Raw genomic sequence first — 23,975 nt, 5'->3', positions numbered from 1 at the left:
GCTTCAATGGCCATCTCTTGATGTATTTTTTTCATGGTAGACATTATCTATTGATTGACGACAAAGGAAGGTCAGGATTTAATTAACTCTCCTATACTCTCGACAGCAGATAATATCTAAAACACAAAGGTCAGAAATGGCACCCCAAACTTTCAAAAACTGTAATGTGTCATGAGTCAGAAGAAACGATGGAATACATACATAAAGAGCCACACTTAGGAACAGGGAGTAATGGGTGATCTTAGGAAGTCGGGCCAGAAAAACTCTAGAATCCTTGGCTTTCATTCTTTTGTCTCCCGCTCATGGGAGAAGACACTATTTCATTTGTAAAACTAGGTACATGAACTGCTTTGATGAAAATAAAATGAATAAATAAAACTGATAATAGTAGTTACCCCCTAGGTTTGGATGGTGGTCAAGGGAAGCTTTTGCCTTTCATATACTGTTTGAAATTTTTACAGTGAAAGCTTATTCTTGTATGGTTTGTATAATTTAAAATAAATAAAATACACACATAAAATTTTTTTAAAAAAACTGAATTAACCAAACTAGAACCAAGGTCTTGGATTCCAAGGCACTATTCAACAAAATAAATAATTTGGAGGCATCTACATTTCTCAGGTAGAACTAGAACCAGTAACTATATAAGTCATTCATTATTACAAATAAGGTATTGTGTCATGGGTTTTCTAAACATAAACATATTCATTTAATACTCATGATCTTATAAAGCAGACAGTACTATTAGCTCCATTTTATAGATGTGGGGACGGGCTTGGAGAACTTAAGACACTTGCCCAAGGTTACACAGCTAGTAGGTATCAAAGCCATGATGGGAACCAAATCTCTCTGCCTCCAGAGCTCAAGAGCTTGACACTATGTCCAGAGGGAAGCTGCTTTCCTTCTGCAAGTCTGAAATTATAGGTTTACATTAGGAAAAAAAAAATTACTTTGAAATTCACCACAGAATACCATTTTAGCAAGGGGAAAAGAAATTCCCAATCCCTTGTGGCTCTGGCAGTGAGGAGGGGCAGAGATGGTTCTGGAGAACAAGAGGCAACCTTCCTTCATGCTAGAGCCATGGTGAGATGAGATCTGTGGTCAGATGGTGCCCTTGAAACCACTGGGCTCATCTCTATCCCAAGGAGGCCCTGGGCCTTCCCCAGCCAGCATCCTCGTCTCCCGAGGTGACCACCTCCCCTAACAACTTATATTCCTATACTTGCATTCCTCACCCTGCTCAGGAGCTTATTAATCCGTCATGTAGGTGACTTGCTCAGCTCATCTTTGGCACATCATGCCAGTGATCCTTCCAAGATTATAGATTCTAAATGATAGGGATTTACTCTGCATGGTACCTAGCACAGTGCCTTCCACCTGCTGAAAGATGCTTAGTAAATTAATGATAACAAACAGAACATTAATGAGCTGTTTTAATGCCAAGTCCAGGGAGGGCTCTATGACACGTCAGCAGACCCTCCCTGAGGAAGCTACCAATTAGAGAGAGAGACTATTAGAGTGAGAGTTCCTTTAAAGTTAAAAAATAATAATAATAAAGACATGGGTGAGGCCACGAGCCTCAAAAGTAAAATGGCTAATTAAATTCATGAATCTGTTCAGGGTTCGCATCGCCAACACCACCTTACATAGGGAGAATCGGGGAAACAGACCATTTAAATCATTTAAAAATAGTCCAGAGATGGGCTTTCCACAAAATAATACCACTCCCCTAATGCGGTGACCTTTTTCCTAAGGGTACTAGTTCACCTTCTAGGTCTCCGCCACTTCAATTCACGTGTCAGCGCGAGGTAGGAGTCCCATGAAAAGCATTACAAAGGAGAGTAATACCAGGCTCGGGGGGTTTCTATTCCATTAAGATCCTCAAGATACGTGGCCTTCGAGGGTGGTCAAGATACCAGGGTGCAGTCAGGAGAGGGAGCCTGCAAGCCTCGACTATAGGGGAGGGGAGACGGAGACAAGCCCTCTCAAAGCTCAGTCTATTGTTGACCATTCTATGAAAACCCAACAGCCGGTGCCCCTGAGCCTGCTCCCACTGCTTGGCCATGTCCCTGGCAATGTCATGCTCTAATTGACCCACTGGTCACTGGCCTTGGCAGAGCTCATTTGCAGTGGCAGCTGTGACTGCCTCTTAAAGCAGAAAAACCTGTCTGGCATTCCATTCTCTCAGATGAAATCTAAAAGGAGTGCTCGTCAGCATGTTGCATTTCCCCCCCCCTTTTTGGAAGGGGACGGCATTTAGAGATAAATCCTGCAAAATCCTAGTCCCAATATTCTGAATTGATATCCTGACAATCACCCCAACCTTTAAAGTTATGCTATGACGGGGAAGTACATGTCAACAATCTGATTTTTTTTTTAACATTTTATTTCTAAATAATCTCCACGCCCAACGCGGGGCTGGCATCCACGATGCTGAGATGGAGAATCCCACACTCCATCAGCTGAGCCAGCATCGCCCCAACAGTTAGATTTTAACATAAAAGAGAAGGCTGGGTGTCTCGGATGCCTAAATGACTATTAATTGTATGCAAACACCAGCTCTAAGCATATCGCTTAGAGCAGAAGGTAGTAAATCAACAGTCATCTAACTAGCTAATGCTTTCAAGGTGTGCCAGGAGAGAAAGGACAGAATGATGTACTTATTAAAGAGGGATGGGTGAACAGGGAAAGCTTTGTTAAAGCTGTAAGGCACCAAGGACCAGCTACAGGAATAAGAGACAAAGCTGAAGGGTGGTCCAACTTGTTCATTATAGATCCATTCAGAATATCCTTCTATTTAATAAGTAGGTAATTGAAATAGATCGTCAATTTTCCCAATGGAGAACACTTTTAAAACAATGCAGAGTAGTGAAAGTCCTTATGTTTCAAACATAAGGTGTGCCTGTTTTGAGTCTCAGAATAATCTGCCAGTCTTCCAATTTCATTATGACCGAGATTCAAGTCAACTGTTGAGTGTTCCAGGGATACACTTTCTGTAAATTCCAGCTGGCGGCGAGTGGAAAGACTCCAAATCCCTTAAAAATATGCCATGAGTAGAAAGGAAGCGTAGTCGAGAAACGGAAAAAAGAAATGAAATTCTTTTGAAAGATGGCTTCTTTTTTTTCCAGTTTGACCTCAAAAAAATATAATCAGATATATGGCTTACTCTGTTTACTTATATTATAATCTGTCACGTAAGATTTTTTTAAAACCTGCCCTATCTTTCCTGGAAATCAAAACTAAAATCCACTCTTTTTACAGTGCAGGGGAAAACAGAGGGCTTCAAGTTTATTCAAATAGAGACATGCAGACATCTTGAGATATTCTAATTTTATCCCTTTCATTTAGGAAAAGCCATCGAATCTGGGTTTCCAACTCTAAATACTAGTAATACATTAATACTAATTAAGATGCACAGTATTATCATTAAAATTCAGATTCTATCTTCGAGGAGAGCCTAGACATTATTCGAGCATCTAGAAGCCTTTTATAACATCAGGTGATGTTACCCTTTAGAAAGAATAAGGGGGAACAAGTTTTGACAGAGTTGGCTGACCACACGGGGCCCCTATCAGCTTTACATTTTATTATTCTGATGTTTGCCAACTTTTGTCTTCCCAGTAAATGTCTAAGGCAGGTCAATAAAGAATATGGAACACATGCGGAGTTTTAAATGAGCATTGTCTTTCAAAATGTTCATTTGCAGGAGAAAGTTTTCCGGCACAAGAAGTCACCATGAATTATTCATCAATTACAGATGGTGCCAATCTGCAGTTCCTCCGTACCTCTCAACAAGTGTGTACATGTGAGGCCCAGCAGGGCTAGTCTCCCCAGTCCCACCTGTCCTGGTAGGAAGGCAAACGCCAGCTCAGTGGAGGTCCTGGTAAACTGAGAAGGGCAGAGAGCTGGGAAGTGAAGGTGGGAGGTTACAGAGCGTTTCTGCCTTACCTGGAATCACCCGCTAGCCTGTTCTCCTGAAACCAAAGTAAGTCACAATATCTTATCTTAAAGGGCCCAGTATCAAAAGAGGCAGCATGAAGCGACTCGACTGCTGGTCTCAATGGAGCAGCACGCAAGACCGTGCCGGGCCACCTCTGAAGTTGGGGTGTTGTCTGCCAGTCCCTGGGGATGCTGAGCAGGAAAAGCTGGGTCCCTCCTGCAGCCAGCCTCTCCAGGGAACAAACTCCCACAAAACACAACTATAGGGGATGCTTTCTAGGGACAGTGTCCAAACTCCAAGCACCAATTGCCCCATGGAGGGGCACAAAAACTACATCATCAGGAGGAAAGAATTCATCTCAGAGCTATGTTAACACGGAAGTATCGTCATGGAAATGGGGCATAAAAGAAAAAAAGGGCACAGGAGCAGAAACGGAATCACAGGATTCACTGTCACTGAAGACTCTTTTGGGGGTGTTCCAACAGACCAATCTAAATTTAATTTACTTCTTTTAAAGATTTATTTGAGAGAGAGAGAGAGAAAAAGAACATGGGGGGAGGGGCAGAGGGAGAAGCAGAGTCCCTGCTGAGCAGGGAACCCGATGTCGGGCTCGATTCCAGGACCCTGGGATCATGACCTGAGCTGAAGGCAGACACTTAACTGACTGAGCCACCCAGGTGCCCCTAACTGAATTTAATTTAGCTGGATTCCCACTACAAAACAGTCATGTCGATTTGAAAACCCCATTAAATTAATAATATCTTTAAATATGTTGCTACTGAAGACATGTAGTTCATACAAAAATAGGTTACGCGTATAGTGTTCACATATTGTAATAAGCATAAAACTCGTTCAACCACCGGAAATGCCCCTGCACTCTCTCCCCGTCTTTAAAGCATGGTCTACCCCAAGCAGCACATGCGCCAAGTTTACAAAATGAACAAACCAACCTTGGTTGTCTTCAACCACGTGACGAGCCTCCATGAACTCAGTCTGTTCCCAGGTCATTAACTAAACACATGAATCTTAGAGCTAAGATTTCAGCTTTTCTTCCCGGGCTGGCTTGGGCGCGCACGGAAGGACTGCATCCACTCCTCAAAGGGAAGGCTGGGGCCCTGGCTTTCCTCCCAGGAGTTCGTGGGCTGAGCTGGACTCCAGAGAGGGGTGTGCCACCCAGAGGGTGTGCCGCGGCGAACTCAGGAAGAACGAGAAGTTTCCCGCAGGATTCTAGCTCCTTCCTCGTGGACAGAGTCCTCGCCCCCTTCTTCTCCCCACTCTGTCTCCTACCAATTCTGAAGACCACTCTTAAGAACACACCGGTTCACTGACATCACACCTGCAGAAAATCATCCTTTCTGGGAAGCCGCCATTAAGGCACGCCCAGAATGTTCCTTGGATTTTCCTCCACTCGGCACAATCCACAATCCAGATTTTGGTCACTGTCATTTCACAATAACTCAATCACATGAGGCAAAAGGAGAAAAGACTGATCTTCCCAAGCCTTCTGCCTTTTTTCACTTAGTGAATGATTATCTCACCAGATGGGCGCTTATTGCTTTTTTGAATACAAGGATTTAACAAAAATGTTATAACTCGAGCAGGTTCCTTTGACTATCAGCCTGACAATTCCTCACGGCTTTGGATGTGGTTCTCTGACAAAACACTGGTCTGAGGCAAGCCGTGGACTTTGAGCCGTTTATATTAGCTACAGGCTGTCTGAAAACAATGACCTCATCCGGAAAGGCTCAGGAAAAGAGGCATTTTTTCCTTTAGTCAGGAATGCCCTGATGCTGGGTTGGATTACCCGCCACCCACAGTCCAGCGTTTCTCCCAGTTATTTTTGAACACCAGGGCTTTTGCAAATTGGAAACATTACGAAGATACAGTTTAAATGGGAAAAGACACTTAGGACAAATATCCCCAGCCTCAGATACATTTACTGGCTAAGTGGTCGGTCGGAGGAAACTGGCATAATTGTTTTATGTGTGAGGGTAAATCATTTAATTCCTGTAATTAAGACACAAGGACCAGCGCCCATTCTGAGATATTAATTTAATAGAAAGCCTATAACCTACCCACTGGAAGGAAAGACTACATGATCACATTGTTTCAACATCAAGTTTGATTAATTGCAGGTCCCTGGCTTACTTTCTTCCTCATCTAGGTGGCTTTTTTTGTTTTGTTTTGGATTACCCCATCCGCCCACCTCCTAGCCCAGGCCACTGCCTGGAACTTTGTGCCTCTGATAACGTCCTCCTGACTTGGCCGAAGCACCAGGCGCCAGACAAAGGATCACAACTGGACCACTCATTGATAAAATGCTTGGCATCTGCAAAGCTGTCTTATGTCAGCTGTTGCCGAAAGGCCAGTCACATTGATTGAAATCTTCTGATTACGCCTAATGCCTAACATTCTCATGGCAGTGATTTCATGCTTTACCCTAATGTTTTTTTCGTTAGTGTCTCGGGAGCCTTACTAAAAGATGGAATAGAAGCCTTCCACAACTGCGTTTTTTAAATTCTCATTAGCCTCATTTCAAATGTAATGGGAGCTAGTTTCTCCTACTCCCCTGAAATCTCAGATTATGATTCCTAGCAGATTTGACATGAAAGGGGGAGGAAGAAACCACGTGTAGTGCCGCCACGATTTCCTGGAGCTAATCCAGGGCTCGAGTGAAAAGCAACTTGCACGGGTTCCTTGCTGTTCGTAAGGCAGGGCTGCCGGGGTGGAGGGGCAAGCCTACACTGAAACTGTGACTCCGCGAACAGCTGGGCAGTAAAGCAGCTCCTTCGAAGCCATGAGCCCCAGATCTGACTTCTGTTAGTTGAAGCATGAATACTTTGGTGATTAGACTCCACAAACCAATTGCTCAAAAACTGTATAAAACGTATAACCATTTTCTAATTACATGGCAATGGTACTTCTGCAAGGTCATTTAAAAATCAGAGATACTGGGGCACCTGCGTGGCTCAGTCAGTTAAGTGTCCAACGCTTGATTTTGGCTCAGGTCATGATCTCAGGGTCCTGAAATGGAGCCCCAAGTCGGCTCTGTGCAGGGTTTGGAGCCTGCTTAAGATTCTCTCTCTCCCTGTCCCTCCCACCCCCAACCTGAGTGCGACATTCTTTCTCTCAAAAAAAAAAAAAAGAAATCAGAGAGACTGCTGTGTGTTCTTTGCCTTACATAACTCAATCATCTAGGAACCTGGAGCACAAGCCTCTCCTTCAGAACCCATCAGAACTCTCCCCAGGAAAGCAATTGTCAGTCAGCAAAATTAATGAATAAAAATGCTTTAATTTGCATATTCACCTATATTTGAGAAATGCTTGATTAAGCATTGTTAGACAGGTTTCTTAACCATGGACTCCTCAGAGACATTAACATGCATGTGTGCCTTGTGACTCTGTAAGAGAAGAATAAGACAAGAAGCATTTCCTAAATTTCTTTGGACAGAGAACCCTAACCCCAGCACAAATAATAACTTAGCCAAGACAGAGTTTGGGAAACTCTGTTCAAGGGAAGGAGAGGGCTAGGGTGGGATTTTCGAGATCACTCACTTCGTAACGTCAGAGATGAAAAATTTTATTTTTTTAAAGATTTTGTTTATTTATTTGACAGAGAGAGAGAGCACAAGCAGGGGGAGCAGCAGGCAGAAGAAGCAGACTCCCCGATGAGCAGGGAGTCCGATGTGGGACTCGGTCCCAGGACCCTGGGATCATATCCCGAGCCGAAGGCAGACGCTTAACTGACTGAGCCACCCAGGCGCTCAGAGATGAAAAATTTTAAAGCCTTAGGAATTTAGGGACTTGCTTGCCCAAGGCCACACAGAATGCAGAAGCAGGTCAGTTCTGCCTGGGAACATGTGGTTCTGCTGTCTGGGGGGCTTCAGTGGGCCACGGCTCCTGGCTCTGTCTGCAGGGAAGGTATGGTCCCCAGTGATGCTACCATTCTGGTAACAGAGATGTTGCACGTTCTGAGGCAGACAGCACATCTTACAACAGACTATGCTAAGAGACCTGGTCTACGAGATGCAGCCTACCACAATGGGATTTATGACAGAGCTGAGAGAGAAACAGCAGGTGTCAGTAACAAAACATGCACAGGGCCCTGGCCTCACCTTTCAAAGTTAGCAAAGAGAAAGAAACCTAAAAGAAATTGAACTCCGTAAGAAAAATGATTCCCTCGGGAAAGATGAAAACGACATTTCTTAAAAGGTCGTATTCAATAAGGAAGAAGACCCTTCCAGACCCTAACTAGAAAGACACAGGAAAAAAGAGAAGAATTGATTTGTCATTCCCCTTGAACTTAGGTCCCAATGATACTTCGTTTTAAGCCCAGATGGTTGGCACCAATCCAAGCTCAGCTGTGGCTCCGCTGGAAGGATCAGCTTTAAGAACTGAAAGAACCCGCAGTTCACTGAACTCTTTTAACATAAAGCATTCTTGACAGTGGCTGAATCTAGAAGGATCTTTATAGCATACAAGTATCTCTGCGCTAGCAGACCTAGTTTCTGCTTATGATTTCCAGGTGAATCCCATGTAATTATTTTTATGACTGGAAATGAAATTTTCTGGACTTTACTAAGATAATAGCAATGCCTACTACATATGGTCCTGTCTATCAGCTTCGTAAACTGCAAACAGAACAGCCCCACCACTATCATAGCTCACCTGTGCGGAGGGCTCACTCTGCAGGCATTGACCAAAGATTCCCTCACCGATTTCTTAAGAACCCTCTGAGGCACACACCATTATGATCTCCATCTTAAAGATGAGGCAACTGAAGTAGAGAGAAATCAAAGAAATTCCCCAAGGTCACCCCCCGCCCCCCATGAGAGATACAGCTGGGGCTCGGGCACAAGCAGTCAGAATCAGAGGCGGTGCCCGGGATGCTAAAGCTTCCTCAAGACATTAAAGCAGCTCAGGGAGAATCATCATAACAGAGAAAATGCCAAAGCCATCTCCACACCTGAAACGATGATGAGTTAATGCAAAACATGAATTTGGCAGTACAAGAGTCATCGCATACCCAAAGGTTGCTCATGCTTTTTTGCAAAGTCTTAAATACTGAAAACTGTGTGTGCGCGGAGTGGGGGAGGGAGTGTTCTTATTATTGATGTCAAAAGAATCATTTTTTCTGAGTCATTTTCTGTTTTCATGAGATTCTCCTGAATTAATCTCATTCACAAAGAGACCCAGCTGTTGGCTGATGCTCGTGTCCACTAAGGTGGCGGTGAGGGGAGAACCATCATGGCAGGCCGCTCCCCCCACCTCGTGCCCATTGTACAAGGCAGTGTTCCACGTTCAGGTGGGAGTTGCCAACCAACACTTACTAGACCAGGGAGAAGCAGAAGACCCAAGTTCTTGACCTGGCTCTAGCTCACCAGTGATCCTAGGCAAAGAGCCAAGCTGTCTTCTAAATCTGTAAAATGGGCCACTAACACCTGCTCTGCCTACATCAGAAGAGGTAAGAGATAACAAAACTCACCCATATTTTCTGTCAGCTTTTTCTTCTCTTCTCTTTCTCTCGCCCCCCCCTTCTTTCTCTTTCTGTTTCTTTTTATTTTTCCTTTATTTTTTTTTTTCGGCCAATATTTGTCAAAAAGGATTGGAGATGAAATCTCCAGCACAGAGAAACTGGATTCCCCACAGCAACCTTAGAGGGTAAGTACTGAGAAGAAGGCTGTTATTAATACCTCTTTAACAGATGAGGAAATGAAGGCTAGAGAGAAAGTAACTTCTCTCAAGGTCACAGTTTACAGGCAGAGGAGCCGGGACTCAAACTCAGTTCTGTGTCGTATTCACTGTGCTATCGTCAGGTGTGCTACAATGACTCAGTCTGAACTTCTTCAAGCCTTCTCCCTGTTGTCCTGCTGAAAGGACTCACAACTGCCAATTAACCAATATCTAGGATGTTATTCATGCAAACCTTTTCAAACAAAGAGAGAAGAAGTAGAAACAGGACGTACTTAGTGGTTGCCATCAGAAGCCTTCGGCATCACCCTCCCATAGGTAAGAAGTAGATAGCGATGGACTTGTTACCTCCTTGCCCCCTTATCCACTTTGTCTGCCTTGCCTCTCGCTCCCACCTGCCTTCACTGGGCTCAAAAGGCATTCTGTATTCCCTGCAAAAGTAACAGGCATTTCTCTTCGGTGACTCCTTTGACACAAATAAGCTGTAGGAACAGGGGGATTCCAATCTTTCTGTGCTTTTGAAAAAGCGGTGAGGATAAAGTCTACAAGGAAGAAAATGACTACAGAATAAGGAGCTCCTACCTCGCTTTCACTGTAAGAGGATCAAATGTTAGGTTAAATCATAATGATTTACTAGAGTCTGGGTTTTTAGGATTTCTACCCTAATTACCATTTGGCCCACAGGGATAGATGACCACGGCAACTGCCAAGCATCGCACACTCGGCTCACCCCTAGAGAATGGAGGCTATTTGCTGACTGTGTTAGACACAGAGGGCTGCATTTGGGATGGAATTTTTTGTTGCTGGAGGGGAGGAAAACAGAATACACACCCAGCAGACACACACCTGTCTCAGCAATGTTACTACATCATTCCATCTCCCCTGTACCTTTTGCCGCGTGTACCTCGACCACGCTGGCCCGCCGCCTCTCTGGAAGCAGCATCCAAAGTTAGCGGGAAGAGAAAATATGGCCCATTTCAGTGAGGATGAGAAGCTCCCTGGAACCATCGACTCACCTTCAACTTCCCGGCTCACTCTGGGGGCCCTTAACATTCTGTATGGCCCCGCCTAGTCAACAGTGACAGGCAGTAAAACATTCACACTCAGTCTCTAATGCAAGCAACCATTTACTTACGGTTGCATGCAAACTAATTATTCCAAAGACTTTCTTATTGACTTTGAAAATCTTAATGGTTTGTCTCTGCCTGCTTTCCACTTTCACTTGAAGATCCAAAGGGAGCTGGGCTAGTTTGTAACTATATATATCACAACCTTATAAATCTAATTAAAAATCAAAACAAAAATCTTTCTACCCTGTTCCAAATTCAAGAGGGTAAGTCTAGTATAAGGGATTTTAATGAGACAATAAAAACAACAACATGCATTAAGCCTTTCAAAATATGTCAACCCTGAGGATGCCTTGCCTTTGGGGCAAGGGGTCAAGGATAAAATTGCCTTTAGCAGTCAATAATTTCTTGCAAACAGAAGCCTCCAGATACACCGTGTTCCATACCTCTGAGCACACAGACGCGGAGGGTGTGGAAGCTGGTGGGGGTGAAGGCGGGGGCTTCAGATCATCTAGTCTGGGTGTTTTGAAGCTCATATACGGAATAACCAGGCTTTTCAGGGATCGGGGTGAAGGGTTGATTCTGGGCCCTGCCCCAACATCCACTCAAGAATCTGTGGCTCATCTGCTTCCCTTGCTGAACTTCCAGATGAGCCTTTCTTTGGAGAAAGGGTTCCGCAGCTGAAAACAAAACATACTCTTCGAAAGATTCCCATCCTATCCATCTTTTCATTTTACAAAGGAGGAAAAGGAAGGCAGTGAGCTCCTGACTAGTCCCAGGATGAGTGAGCAGCCAAGGCAGGGTTACACCAGCCGCACGCTCCGAGCAGCGTGCACGCACTTTCCCCAAACTGCCAAGCGCACAGCCCCCAACAAACAGGTCCCCTGTCCTTGTCCTTGAACGCACTCAGGTCTACGCACTGCGGCTCTTACCAGAAGCGCCCACAGCCCTACAGAACAGTTTCACAGTTGTGGCGGTGGCCTTATTCTTGCTCTTATTCTTATCTTTATCCTTATTCTTTTTTTTTTTAAGATTTTATTTATTTATGTGACAGAGAGAGACAGCCAGCGAGAGAGGGAACACAGCAGGGGAGTGGGAGAGGAAGAAGCAGGCTCCCAGCGGAGGAGCCCGATGTGGGGCTTGATCCCAGGACTCTAGGATCACGCCCTGAGCTGAAGGCAGACGCTTAACGACTGAGCCACCCAGGCGCCCCTATCCTTATTCTTATTTTAGCATTTTTAGAGTACTAGATAGGGGCAGGACGGTAGCAAGAGTCCCACCAATGGAAGGTGAAAAGTGAAACTTTCTGACGTTTTACATCCATCAATAGAAAATAATATTTGGTTGATAAAAGTTAAATTTATACTCAAATTAGGATGGAGGCAGGCTGTGTCCTGCTTGCTGTGACCTTCATTCTCAAAGTTTTGTTGCTTAGCAAAGCACAGCTGAGCTTACAGTGTGGGGTCTAGCCCCAGGTGCCCTCCATGATTCCAAGCCCCTGTAATCCCGTCTGGGGTTGCATTCTGGATAAACACCACAGTCACTGGTTCCAGGAAGCTGGATGCTGCATTTTATAAAACATGATGAGACCAAAGTGGGAGTAACAAAAACTGATAAATTAAAGTGAACTATTCCAGCTATCCCTGGGGTCTCTGATTTACACAGGGTTCCTTTAAATAACTCCTAAAATGATTCTGTTTGCCAGGCACCAGGTGAGTGGTCTGAACAGGTTATTTTATCCATATGTGTCTCAGTTTTCTCACCTGTCAGATGGGGATAATTATGGCACCTCCTTTGTGGGGTGTTCCTGGTACATAGTAATCTTTATATAAATACTACTTATCATAGTTATTCTTATTAAAAAAAATTTAAGTACTAGATAGAGAGAACAGGGACAGAAAAGTAGCAAGAGACCTGCCAATTTAAAATGAGAAATGAGGGGCGCCTGGGTGGCTCAGTTGGTTGAGTGTCTGTCTTTGGCTCAGGTCATGATCTCGGGGTCCTGGGATGAAGCCCCACATCCGTCTCCCTGCTCAGCAGGGAGTCTGCTTCTCCTTCTCCCTCTGCCTGCCGTTCCCCCTGCTTGTGCTCTCTCTCTGTCAAATAAAATAAACAGAATCTTTAAAAAAAATTCTGCTGTCAGAAATGCCAGTGAAAGGGGCACCTGGGTGATTCAGTTGGTTAAGGGTTCGACTCTTGGTTTAGGCTCAGGTCATGATCTCAGGGTCATGAGATCCAGCCCCATGTTGGGCTCGATCTCAGGGTCATGAGATCTAGCCCCATGTTGGGCTCTGCACTGGGCGTGGAGCCTGCTTGAGATTCTCTTCTTCCCTTTCTCTCTGCCCCGCCCCCCCCAAGAAAGAAAAGAAATGACAATGACAATGCAACCAAGAGCTGGGAAGTAAAACCCCATATAAAATGAAAAGGACGCTTTCCATTCATGAAGCTTTGCACAACCAAACCAAGGGACTTCAAATTTTAACCTCAGCGGTCAAGAGCTCACTGGGGTGTCAGAGTCTTTGGCAAAGCAACACACCCAGATTTTTACTGCCATCACTTGCAGCGACTGGTTCTCATCAGCATATCGCAGCGAACAGCCCACGCAAGGATTCTCGCACACCTGTGAAATTCTCCTGGTTACAGGCTCTCTGATCTCCCCCGTGACATCTTGATCCATGTTTGATACCAAATAGTTCAGAACTCAGCAAGATTAGTCACAGCCTTTCCTAGATTGCACCAGCACCCTAAAGTCAAAGATGCAGGTTTTCACCTCAAGAGCTCAGAGCCACCTGCCCCGGCCCCAGAGACTGCCTTCCGTCCTCATCCCCGAGGCAGCAGGGAAGAATCAGAATTTGTTCGCTCAGATTCTGTTATTAGTTTGGGAGGGCTGGAACAACAAAATACCACAGACTGGGGAGCTTAAGCAACAGAAATCTATTTTCTCCCAGTTCTGGAGGCCAGAAGTCCAAGATCACGGTGTGGGCTGGCAGGTTTGGGTCCAGAGGCCTCTCTCCTTGGCCTGCAGATGCCCACCTCCTCGCTCTGTTCTCATATGGTTGTCTCTCTGTGCGTGTGTCTTGCTGTCTCTTCCTCTGTGTCCAAATATCCTCTTCTTGCAAGGACACCAGTCACAGGAGACTAGGGCCCACCCAAATGATCCCATTTTAACTTAATTACATCTTAAAGGCCCTATTTCCAAAAACAGTCCCATTCTGAGGTACTGGGGGTAAGGCTTCAACGTGTGAATTTTGGGAAGACACGATTCAGCCTGTAACACACGCTGACTGGATCTTGTCATTCACCATCACTAAGTCCTAGTGCTACGCGGACTCATCCAGTTTGGGTTCAGTAAGAACAAGAATTCCTAATAATCTGAATCTCTCAGGCCCACGATTCAGGGCAACCTGGAGGAGGAAGGAGGAGAACGGGGTTCCAGGTCAGACGTTTGCTTTTCTGGTCAGTGCTGTCAGAGACGAAACATTCTTGGCCTCACTGGCCACCAACACAGCCTGTCTTCTTCCCCACCCCCACTCATCATGCACTTCTGTAAGGTCACTCTGAGGTGGGTGTTTAAAAAATTTAAGTGCCTCTTATAAAAGAGTCTGAGTCAGAGATGAACGGTTGCTAAAAAGTATGAGCTGGAAGGAAGAGCTGGAATCTGGCCGCCTGCAAGGCCTCTGGGGCCTGGGGGCAAATGCTCCTGGGGCATGGGGTGGACGAGTCCTGGGGGGCCGGCCCTGGGCTTCCCAGACAGGTGTTCTGTACAGCAGGACAGCCAGGAGGCAAAAGCCAGCCCCAGGCTGGCCCACTGAGCCCAAGTAGGAGGGAGGGACACCAACAAGTGTGAGTGCGTCGGGACGTTCTGGCTTCACACGGAGTGTGCCAACGGCTTCTAATGACGGCCTGGACATTGTGTTCGTGGGCACCCAAACCATGATGTCACAGGAACAGAGCCAGACAACAGGGACAGTGGCAGTTTACTATGAAAGAGAAAACCCACAAGCATCATGCAATCTAATAAACCCTCGTTTAGATTGCCTTGCATTTCAATTTTAGTAATTCAGCTATTCTTTATATCATCAATGTTTAAACTTGGTTCTTAAAACCTATTCACATGAATATAAAATTCTGTAATCTCCCTTCGGGGTTTAAAAGATCATTTTGCCATTTTGCTTGGTATGTGAGTTTTAAAGTAAAAACTATTTTAGATCCATATATTAAATATATTAAAGATTATATTTTAGAGGGGCGCCTGGGTGGCTGAGTCATTAAGCGTCTGCCTTCGGCTCAGGGCGTGATCCTGGTGTTCTGGGATCGAGCCCTGCATCAGGCTCCTCCGCTATGAGCCTGCTTCTTCCTCTCCCACTCCCCCTGCCTGTGTTCCCTCCCTTGCTGGCTGTCTCTCTCTCTGTCAAATAAATAAATAAAATCTTAAAAAAAAAAGATTATATTTTAGAGACTTCCTGTACATGCAGACCAACACAACTACCGAGGAAAATTACACCAGCAAGGAAACAAAAGAAAAAAATTAATCCCCCGAATAAAAAATTCCTTATTAGTTCATTAACGCGGATGAAAAAACAACTAAGAATGACTAGATATTTAAGGAAAACAACCAGCACAAAGTGGGACCAAGACAAAAATACAAACACAGGACTGTAGAGAAAACATTTAATTCATGCAACAGAAGAGGACCTAAACACAAACTCAAATTCAATTCATATCCTTTAAGGTATCTGAGAACACATGGTACCCACAGAATAAATATGGGGAAAAAATTAAAGGAGCCAGAGAAAAACGGAGTTTTGGGAAATTAAAAATCATTAGTAGAGGCGCCTAGGTGGCTCAGTCAGTTAAGTGTGTGACTCTTGATCTCAACTCAGGTCTTGATCTCAGGGTTGTGAGTTCAAGCCCTGTGCTGGGCTCCACACCACAGAGCTTACTTGAAATAAATAAATGAAAATAAAAATAAAAATCATTATGAAAATAAAAAGAAATTCAACAGACAGGCTAGGAATAAATGTCAAGATCTCCAACAGGGTAGAGCAAAATAAAAAAGACATTGAAAATATGAAAGAAGAATTAAGAGAGATGGAAGGTGTCTAGCATCCTATAACAGGAGTCTCAGCCAGAGAGAACGAAGTAGAGGGAAAATTCCCCACCTCTGAAAACACTGGTCTGTATATGGAACGGGCCAAATAAGACAAAAGACAAACAGCAAGACGTGTCCTGGTGGAATTTCAAAACTCTGAAGATACAGAGAAGATCTACAAAGAGATTAAAAGTATCTATCAGAGACCAAATCAGGCTACCAAGAAAGGAAAAGCATTCTAGCCGCCACCAGGCTTGGCAAACCCTGTGGATGTCAGAAGATAGTAGAACAAAGCCCTTTGAGTTTTAAGGAAAACAGCTTTGAATCTGGATATCTATACCAGGCCCATCATGCATGTGGGCACAGTAGGGCATTTTCAGATATGTAAGTATTCAATTTACCTCTCATGCATCCTTACTGAAAAAGTTATTTGAAGATTAACTCAAGCAGAAGGAAAAATTAGGGGTGGCTAGGTGGCTCAGTCTTAAGTCTCGGCTCTTGATCTCAGCTCAGATCTTGATGTCAGGGTCATGAGTTCAAGCCCCATATGGGGCCTACTTAAAAGAAAAAAAGTAAAAAAAAAAAAAAAAGAAGGCAATATTAATCTTCTAACATAAAGCTACTGATTCCAAGAAAATGTAGAATTAGTTTAAGAATTAAATGGGGGTGTTGGAGAACCCCATAAATGGTAGTTATGACAGATCTAGAATCCAGTGAGTCCAAATTAGAACATGGTCAAAGGGTTCCAAGAAAGCATCTTGAAGAAAGTATATTCCATTCAACAAGTTAGTATGATTAAGAGGATGGAAGATCTTGGTGAAGCTATTGATACAGCAATTCAAGATCAGATGTTTAGAATTCTAATATTTCCAGCTTTAAGAAATTCAACTGGCTGATTTCTATTCTTTTCATTCTTTTTGAATGGCAAGCAAAAAATTAAAAAAATTTCACTCTTCTGTTTTCAAGCTTTCTCTCTAAATACCACATTGCACATGAGGCAAGTATTTATTGCTAGTAATCAAAAACACAAATTGCACACAATCACTAATATAGGACCTTTCTAAAACATTGGCTTTTGAAATACCATAGATATTTCAATGAGTTACAGGAGAATTTTAATTAGATGAGTAAAACTTATGGGTCTAGTGAATATCAACTTGAGAATAGAATTTGCAGAATTATAAATTTTAACGATAAAAATAATCTGTATATTAACACCAATGTTTTCTATATTTCTTGTCTTTAATGGTCTGTCTTCATGAATATGCACTGAACAATATATGAGAAAGAATAAAAACACTAAAATGGCATAACACCAGTATCACTAGAAGTGTTCATATAAATAATAAGTCAACCTCACCAATTAAAATACGCTTTCACTTGCTAGGCATTCGGAAGCTCTCAAACCACTCATTCTTAAAAATATTATTTAAACGATTACTTCATTTGTTGATTTCTTAAAGAGAAGTTATATCTGATACCATTAATACTTTTAAATACGTGAACTCGAGGAGTATCTAGATAAATTAATTCAGACATCTGTAAACCCTAATAAGGGAACTTCTACCACATATAATATATGCTGAATAAAACTTGATTGTTATGATGCACGGAACAGCCTTCGTGAAATCTAGGAGTTTTACAGACTTAGATGTAAACAAAATAAAATCATCTACGTACCTTCTGCCTGGAATGCCTTTCGTACCCCCTCACAGACATACTCTCTACCTACTGACCCAAAGGAATTTACTCACCTTTGACACTCAGCTCAAAGACCACTTCTTCCTTGAAGCTGTCCCTTCAGAGCCTCGTCTAACTCGTCACTCTACCCTCTGTTGCTACAGTTTACCTAACCTCGATCACAGCACACTGACGTCAGAGGATCGTTTGACTGTGTTTTCCAACAGATGTAGGTTTTGAGTCGCGGTGGAAGAAGGGGTAGGTATCCTTATACCCATTCTACAGATGAGAAACCAAAAACTGAGAAAGATGAAACAACTTCCCCTCAGGTCCCATCGCCTTCAGTGACAGCACCAGGATCCCCGGACAAACTGTGTCCCAAGCCCACGCTCTTAAAGACCACAGGGAGACTACCCTCACAGCCACCGAGGCAGCTCACGATTCAGTCAGTCATCTTCATTGCCTCCAAAGTACCTGGTCTGTGCTTTACACGATACACATTCTATGCGTTGAATTTGGTCTTAGTTTACACGAGGCACTGCGAGAATAAGACATTCAATTAAAATAGCTTATCAGTTCACTCATTTGAACAGAGTTCAGAAGGCTCCAAACTCGGGCTGGGGGCATGGTCCACCACCACCCCCTACTGGAGAGTCCATTTCTCACATGAAATTTGCATGCCTTCTCACCAGAAGGAGCTTGACTCCTTTTTAGAGTCAATGTACTCAATCTTTATCCCCCGAGAAATCCATGGATTCTCTTTGTAGAAATAATGTGTAAAGTGTATGCTTACGTGCCCAGAAATGCCAGAAAACAAAAGCTATTGGACTTATGCCCCCATGAAACATGAACCACTTCTCAACAGTGTGGTTAGAACAGCAAGGACTGACTTTTGAATAATAGGGATATTCTATGCCTTTGAGACTCTAAGCCTAAATTCAGGCTGCCACCTGCCATCTGTAATTTACTTGGCATTTTTGTGGTTTGGCTTTTCTAGTTAACTCGGTGATTCAAACAATTTCCCATTCTCTCTCTCTCTCTCCTGTCTCTCCCCCCACTTCCTCCCCCTTCTCCTGCTCTCTCCCTCTCGATCTCTCTGTCACATCTCTCTCATAACATTACATCTCTAAGGTACCTTGGAGGGAGTAACAAGAACTTAAATTGTTACCATACAAGCTGTGAAAAAGTAACTGTATAGTGCTTCTCAGTGGAATATTTTCAAAAAGGGAGATTATAAATTTGCTTCAGCCAGCTACTAAACTAGAAGTTAGGATGTACGTTACACACTGGCAGAGATTTCCTAATGCCCAATTTCAAGCTTTCCTTAAATTGGTTATAGCTCATTTATTTTTCAAATCATTTTCAATAAAGTGATTCACTGTCAAAGCCTGCCTTTGGTCAGTCTGAGGGGGAAAAAGATTAACTTAATGGCAGGGCAAATCAGTCTCTCCCTTCCTGAGTGGCTGTGGGGTCCAATGTCTTTTTTCTGGCATGCCTGGGAACGTGAAAGTACACTTTGTTATAGGTTCTTTCTACAAAGAGAATCCACGAATTGTTTCCAAGGATAAAGATTTAGTGGATCACCAACTCTAATAAGGAGTCGAGTCCAACTTCAGTGAGTTCTGATTCTCAAAGACAAACTCATGAATAGTTCATAAGCCAAAGTAGAAAAGCTGCTTTATAATTCCTTTCATGTCTGCTAGTCTTAAGACTTTTTCAAAGGATTGGGTAATTGTGCCAAACATTTCTGAGTTCACTGAAGGACCTTAAACAATATGGTGAGGGCACAAGAAAGAGAAGTGTGGGCTCCCCTTTTTCCTTAGCACCACATCTCGTTCTGAAACTAAATGTGCAGAGTCAGCTCAAAATCAGCTGAGATCTGGCTCGTGCCATGACCTCTAGGCAGAAATGTACTTAGATACAGGGATATCTGTGTTCCCGCTCAAGACTTCTGGGCGAGAGAGTAGGAATTCTTTAAATGCTAAAACCAGACAACAAGCAGAATCCTGGCTTGACTAGAACATACCAGCCTGAGCCGTGTTTTAAAGCAGCAGTTTATTGACGAAGGCTTAAGATCAGGCCATGAAGCCAACAAGTAGACTTGTTAGACATCATCCTGCAGCCCAAAGTCAAATGCGGGCACCCATAAGGATCTTGCCACGAGGGGACAGGGCACTGGTGGGCAGGACGCAAATTATCTGGGAAAGGCAAAGACCTGGAATAGTGGGAACTGGAGGGAGTATTCCAAAAAACAGGACTAACAGAGGTCGAACCTGATGAATAAGGAAGAAGGAAAAAGGAACTGGGGGTGGCCTGGGGATAAGCAAACATAGGACTGATAGAAAATGTAAGAAGCCACTCATTCAACAAAACTGGACGCTGCCTCTTGGTGAGAAAGTGCACTCTCTCTTAAATAAGGTGCCCTGTGAGCACAGAAATGCACAAGAAAATGATGCCACTACATCTTCCAAGGACAGTCATTTAAGATACCATTTTAATTTACGCAGGGAGCCTCAACACTCAAAAATCATAACGAAATTTGAAATTGTTTGAAATATCTTGTTTTGTGTGCAGAACATGGCAGCACAAGGGTCGTGGTATGGGTGGTGGGGTACGGGTGTTGATCAAATTGTTTGTGAATATATTTCTTTAGGTTGCTTTCCAAGACGAATAACCAATGGGTCAGGTTTACCCTGCTACCTCGAATACAAGGCAATCACTGTTCTTACCATAAAGGACTTACCATTTAAATGTCACCAAGTCAAACTCAAATCTTCAAACCCGAATCTCAAGTGCAAGACTGTACTCCTTCTTGATGTCACCCTAGAATCTGACGATCAATCAACCAGAATCTGAATCCATATATAATTAGATAAGGAAACAAGAAAACTAACTACATACAAATAATAAATACAGCAGAGGGCAAAGGATTAGAAAGCCTTTGGGAGTTAAACAGATTTAGGCACAGGCTCTCTTTCTAGGACAGACTTCATACTGTTTCTTTACAAGGCTCATTCTATTATCCGAGTCACATAAATAATATTATATCAGCAGCAGCAGCAGTACCAGCTCGGTCACCAAGTGGCTGTCAGAGCTTTGTGGGATGCCCTCATCAATCAATAAATCCTATACCATGGGTTCTTCTCAGGTGGGTCCCCCGGCAAGGTTGATACCAAACTTGACCCTAAGAAAAAAGTCAATGCACATTCCAATGTGCTAGAAACACACAACAGGCAATTACAATCCAAACACCTACTTTTTTTCTCCTGGTAGACCAAGCACAGCTTGCAGTCAAAAGGAGGAGAGAGAACCATTTCCAGACACCAATGTGATGAAGCCTGAGGCTACAGACATCCAAGGCGACTGCTGAATTATGACCGGAAGAAGAAGGGTCACAAGAGATAAGCTTTGGGGGAAATATTTTCCTAAAAACAGAGAACTTGTTCTGTTGTTTGACGTGCACTAACCCCCATGGGGTTTCCTTATCCTAACTTGATATAAAAAGAATGACCTGCTTCTCTGATTCGTTACGTTTCAGAGTGTTGTTCAACAGTAAAAAAAAAAAAAAAAAAAAAAAAAAAAAAGTAAAACCCTGCCCAGTCCTGTGGAAAACCAAAAGAGCTCTCCCTAGACTTCCAGGAAGCCCATATACTTCCACGCATCCCGAATGGCACACGAGAGGCCAGCTCTGCCGATGGAAATATGATGTGAGCTGCTGATGTCATCTAAATCTTCCTAGTGGGGTTCCTGGGTGGCTCACCGTCCTGGGATCAAGCCCCGCATCGGGCTCCCTGCTCAGCGGGGAGCCTGCTTCTCCCTCTCCCTCTGCCTGCCGCTCCCCTGCTTGTGCGCTCTCTCTCTCTCTCGCTCCCTCTGCCACATAAAAAAAATAAAATCTAAAAATAAATAAGTAAATAAATAAATCTTCCTAGTAACTGCATTTAAAAAATGAAAAGAAACAAGTGAAATTAATAACAATTACTTCATCTAACCCAACACATCAAAACATACTCGCCCGTCACCAAGTACTCAACAGCCACATGTGGCTATTATACGGCCACTGCGGTCAGAGGCCATCATATCTCAAAGTTCTCCAGTCGTTACGATTTGGTTTTGCTTTTGATGACAAATCTCCTAAACTACCCTGGGCCTCTCGAATTCTAGTCACTTCAAACTGACTACCAAACTGATGTCAACACTCCACTAAGCCACTTTGCTCGTCGCTCTCCTTCGAATCTGTTTTGAGGGCGGGTCTTGTATTTGTCCCCATGTGGTGCCTCAGACAAAACTGTCTCGGTGATGGGAAACCTTATGAAAACCTTCCTTGGCCAGAAGCCCGAAGGCATGACCCAGAGAAGGATGGCAGGGGTGAAACGCATGCTGGGCTATCTCTAATGTGACCCACCCACCGGCACATTCTTCAAAAAAACGATGTCACGGGCACCGTGCCAACGCTGTCCTGTGCCGGTGAGGCAGGCATGCCCTCTGCCACGGGCACAACACCTCCCACCTCAAAACCAGCAGGGAGGGGCGCCTGGGTGGCACAGCGGTTAAGCATCCGCCTTTGGCTCAGAGCGTGATCCCGGCGTTATGGGATCAAGCCCCACGTCAGGCTCCTCCGCTGGGAGCCTGCTTCTTCCTCTCCCACTCCCCCTGCTTGTGTTCCCTCTCTCGCTGGCTGTCTCTATCTCTGTCAAATAAATAAATAAAATCTTAAAAAAAAAAAAACAAAACCAGCAGGGAGCTCCCTCCTCCCACCCGTCAAGTCCTCTCTCTGCCACAAACGTCTCCTTGCCAAGCATGAGGCCAGGAAAGGGACCCTTCGGTCATGGGACCCCAACCACAGGGGACTGGTAATTAGAGGCAGAAATGACACCCACAAAATGGTGTATTTCTGGTGAAAGAAGAAGAGGTCAAGAGGGGATAGAAGAAAAAAAGTTGAGAAAATGCAAAAAAAAAAAAAGAGAGAATGAAAGAACAGCACATGAGTTCATTAAAAAAAAAAAAAAACAACATTTATTCTCCTCCTATATTTGGAGGAGAGGAAGGAAGGGAGAGAGGGAAAGAGTAGGGGAAGTGGAGGGACAGAGGGAGGGAAGACGGAACTGGGGTGATAAATAAGTAATAACATCTACCTATCCTAAAAGTCAACTCCACGTAATAATAAAATCTAGGGTCAGTTTCTTCATGCGGGGATGAGGTGGTACACCAGCTTTCTAATATAATTAACAGAAGTGAATTTATCATGAAGCTAATAATGCTTACGCTTCAGGGACTCTCACTGGCAAGGATCCCTTTCAAAGTCCTGGGAGGAGCCCTAATATTTTTCACATGGCCATAGGTCCATAAAATTTGCACACACACACATACACATACTCCAAGATATTTTAATCAGAATGTTTTAAGACTGTCATCTCTTGGGGCGCCTGGCTGGCTCAGTCGGTAGAGTGTGGGTCTCTTGATCTCGAGGTTGTGAGTTTGAGCCCCATGTGGGGTGTAGAGACTACTTAAAAATTAAATCTTCAATAAAAAAAAAAAGACTGTTCTCTTTTTACATCTTGACCCCCACCTCTACCCCTTCTGTAGGTTAGTACGGAAGTGCACAGGGTATATTTTAAGAACCTGGCTAAGGAGCAGCTGAGTCAGAAACATTTAGTTTGGGGTTTCATGGAATATATTTACGGGGCTCATGATCACTGCCATGTATAGTTACGTTATGGCTAGCTACTGTTGCAAAGTGTAAGCATGGCTTCCAGGAACACCCCCACTGCTCATGATGCTGACTCACCTACTGCCATGACACAAAGACGTGAGACTAGAGGTCATATGATAAGAATGTGTCCCACGGCATCCAGCACAAGAATTATGTGGGTACTAGAAGACAAACGAAGTTCAAATTGCACAAAGGAGAAAAATGGTCTATGGAAACAATCTTCCAATCATTAGACCTGCAAAATCAGAAGTAAAGGATTCAGTCCTCATCAGCATCAGATGTTCTTTCCCATCATGAATAGGACTGGCAATAAAACAGGTAGAATTATAAATGTAGCAGACATTTTTAAGTGGGCACACGTGAAATAGAATGTATCAAAATTCTGCTTTTTGTAGATCCCGAACTGTGGCAGTGAACGCAACTGTCCATGAAATTGCTAGTTGTATATATTCCAGCTAGCAGGAACAACAAATAAATACCAATAAACTACAGTACAAGAAGGATAAAATGCTGGAAAATTGTTGTCATGTGAAGAGGCAATCAGAGAGTATGCCATCAAAAATGTAAGGGGAAAAGTATTATAAAAATATGTCATCAGGGGCACCTGGGTGGTTCAGTCAGTCAAGCGTCTGCCTTCGGCTCAGGTCCTGATCTCAGGGTCCTGGGATCAAGCCCTGCATCGGGCTCCTGCTCAGCGGGCAGCCTGCTTCTCCCTCGCTCTCTTCCCCTCCCCAACTCATGCTTGCTCTCGCTTTCTTCCCTAAATAAATAAAATCTTCTTTAAAAATGTCA

General features: G+C 43.8%; 1 protein-coding gene across 12 annotated transcripts in view; it reads right to left on the bottom strand.

Moving 5' to 3' along the window:
* Positions 1 to 23,975, bottom strand: part of ABLIM1 (actin binding LIM protein 1) — a 289,693-nt gene that overhangs the window by 208,095 nt on the left and 57,623 nt on the right. For 2 of the 12 annotated variants that reach the window (XM_087862681.1, XM_087862679.1), the window contains exon 1: positions 4,891 to 6,252. The exons of 2 other annotated variants lie outside the window; for them this stretch is intronic. In XM_087862681.1, coding sequence (XP_087718807.1) covers positions 4,891 to 4,948 — 58 coding nt within the window. In that variant the 5' untranslated portion in view covers positions 4,949 to 6,252. Of the gene's footprint in view, positions 1 to 4,890; positions 6,265 to 23,975 lie in introns of those variants that run through there. 8 more of the 12 variants (XM_087862680.1, XM_087862672.1, XM_087862673.1 and 5 more) reach the window with 8 other exon arrangements.

This window comes from Ursus americanus, chromosome 6 (assembly GCF_024610735.1).
Source record: "Ursus americanus isolate L20-20 chromosome 6, mUrsAme1.1.p, whole genome shotgun sequence".
Taxonomy (NCBI): Eukaryota; Metazoa; Chordata; class Mammalia; order Carnivora; family Ursidae; genus Ursus; species Ursus americanus.
Note: the sequence above shows the minus strand (reverse complement) of the source record. Positions and strands in the feature narration are given on the sequence as shown.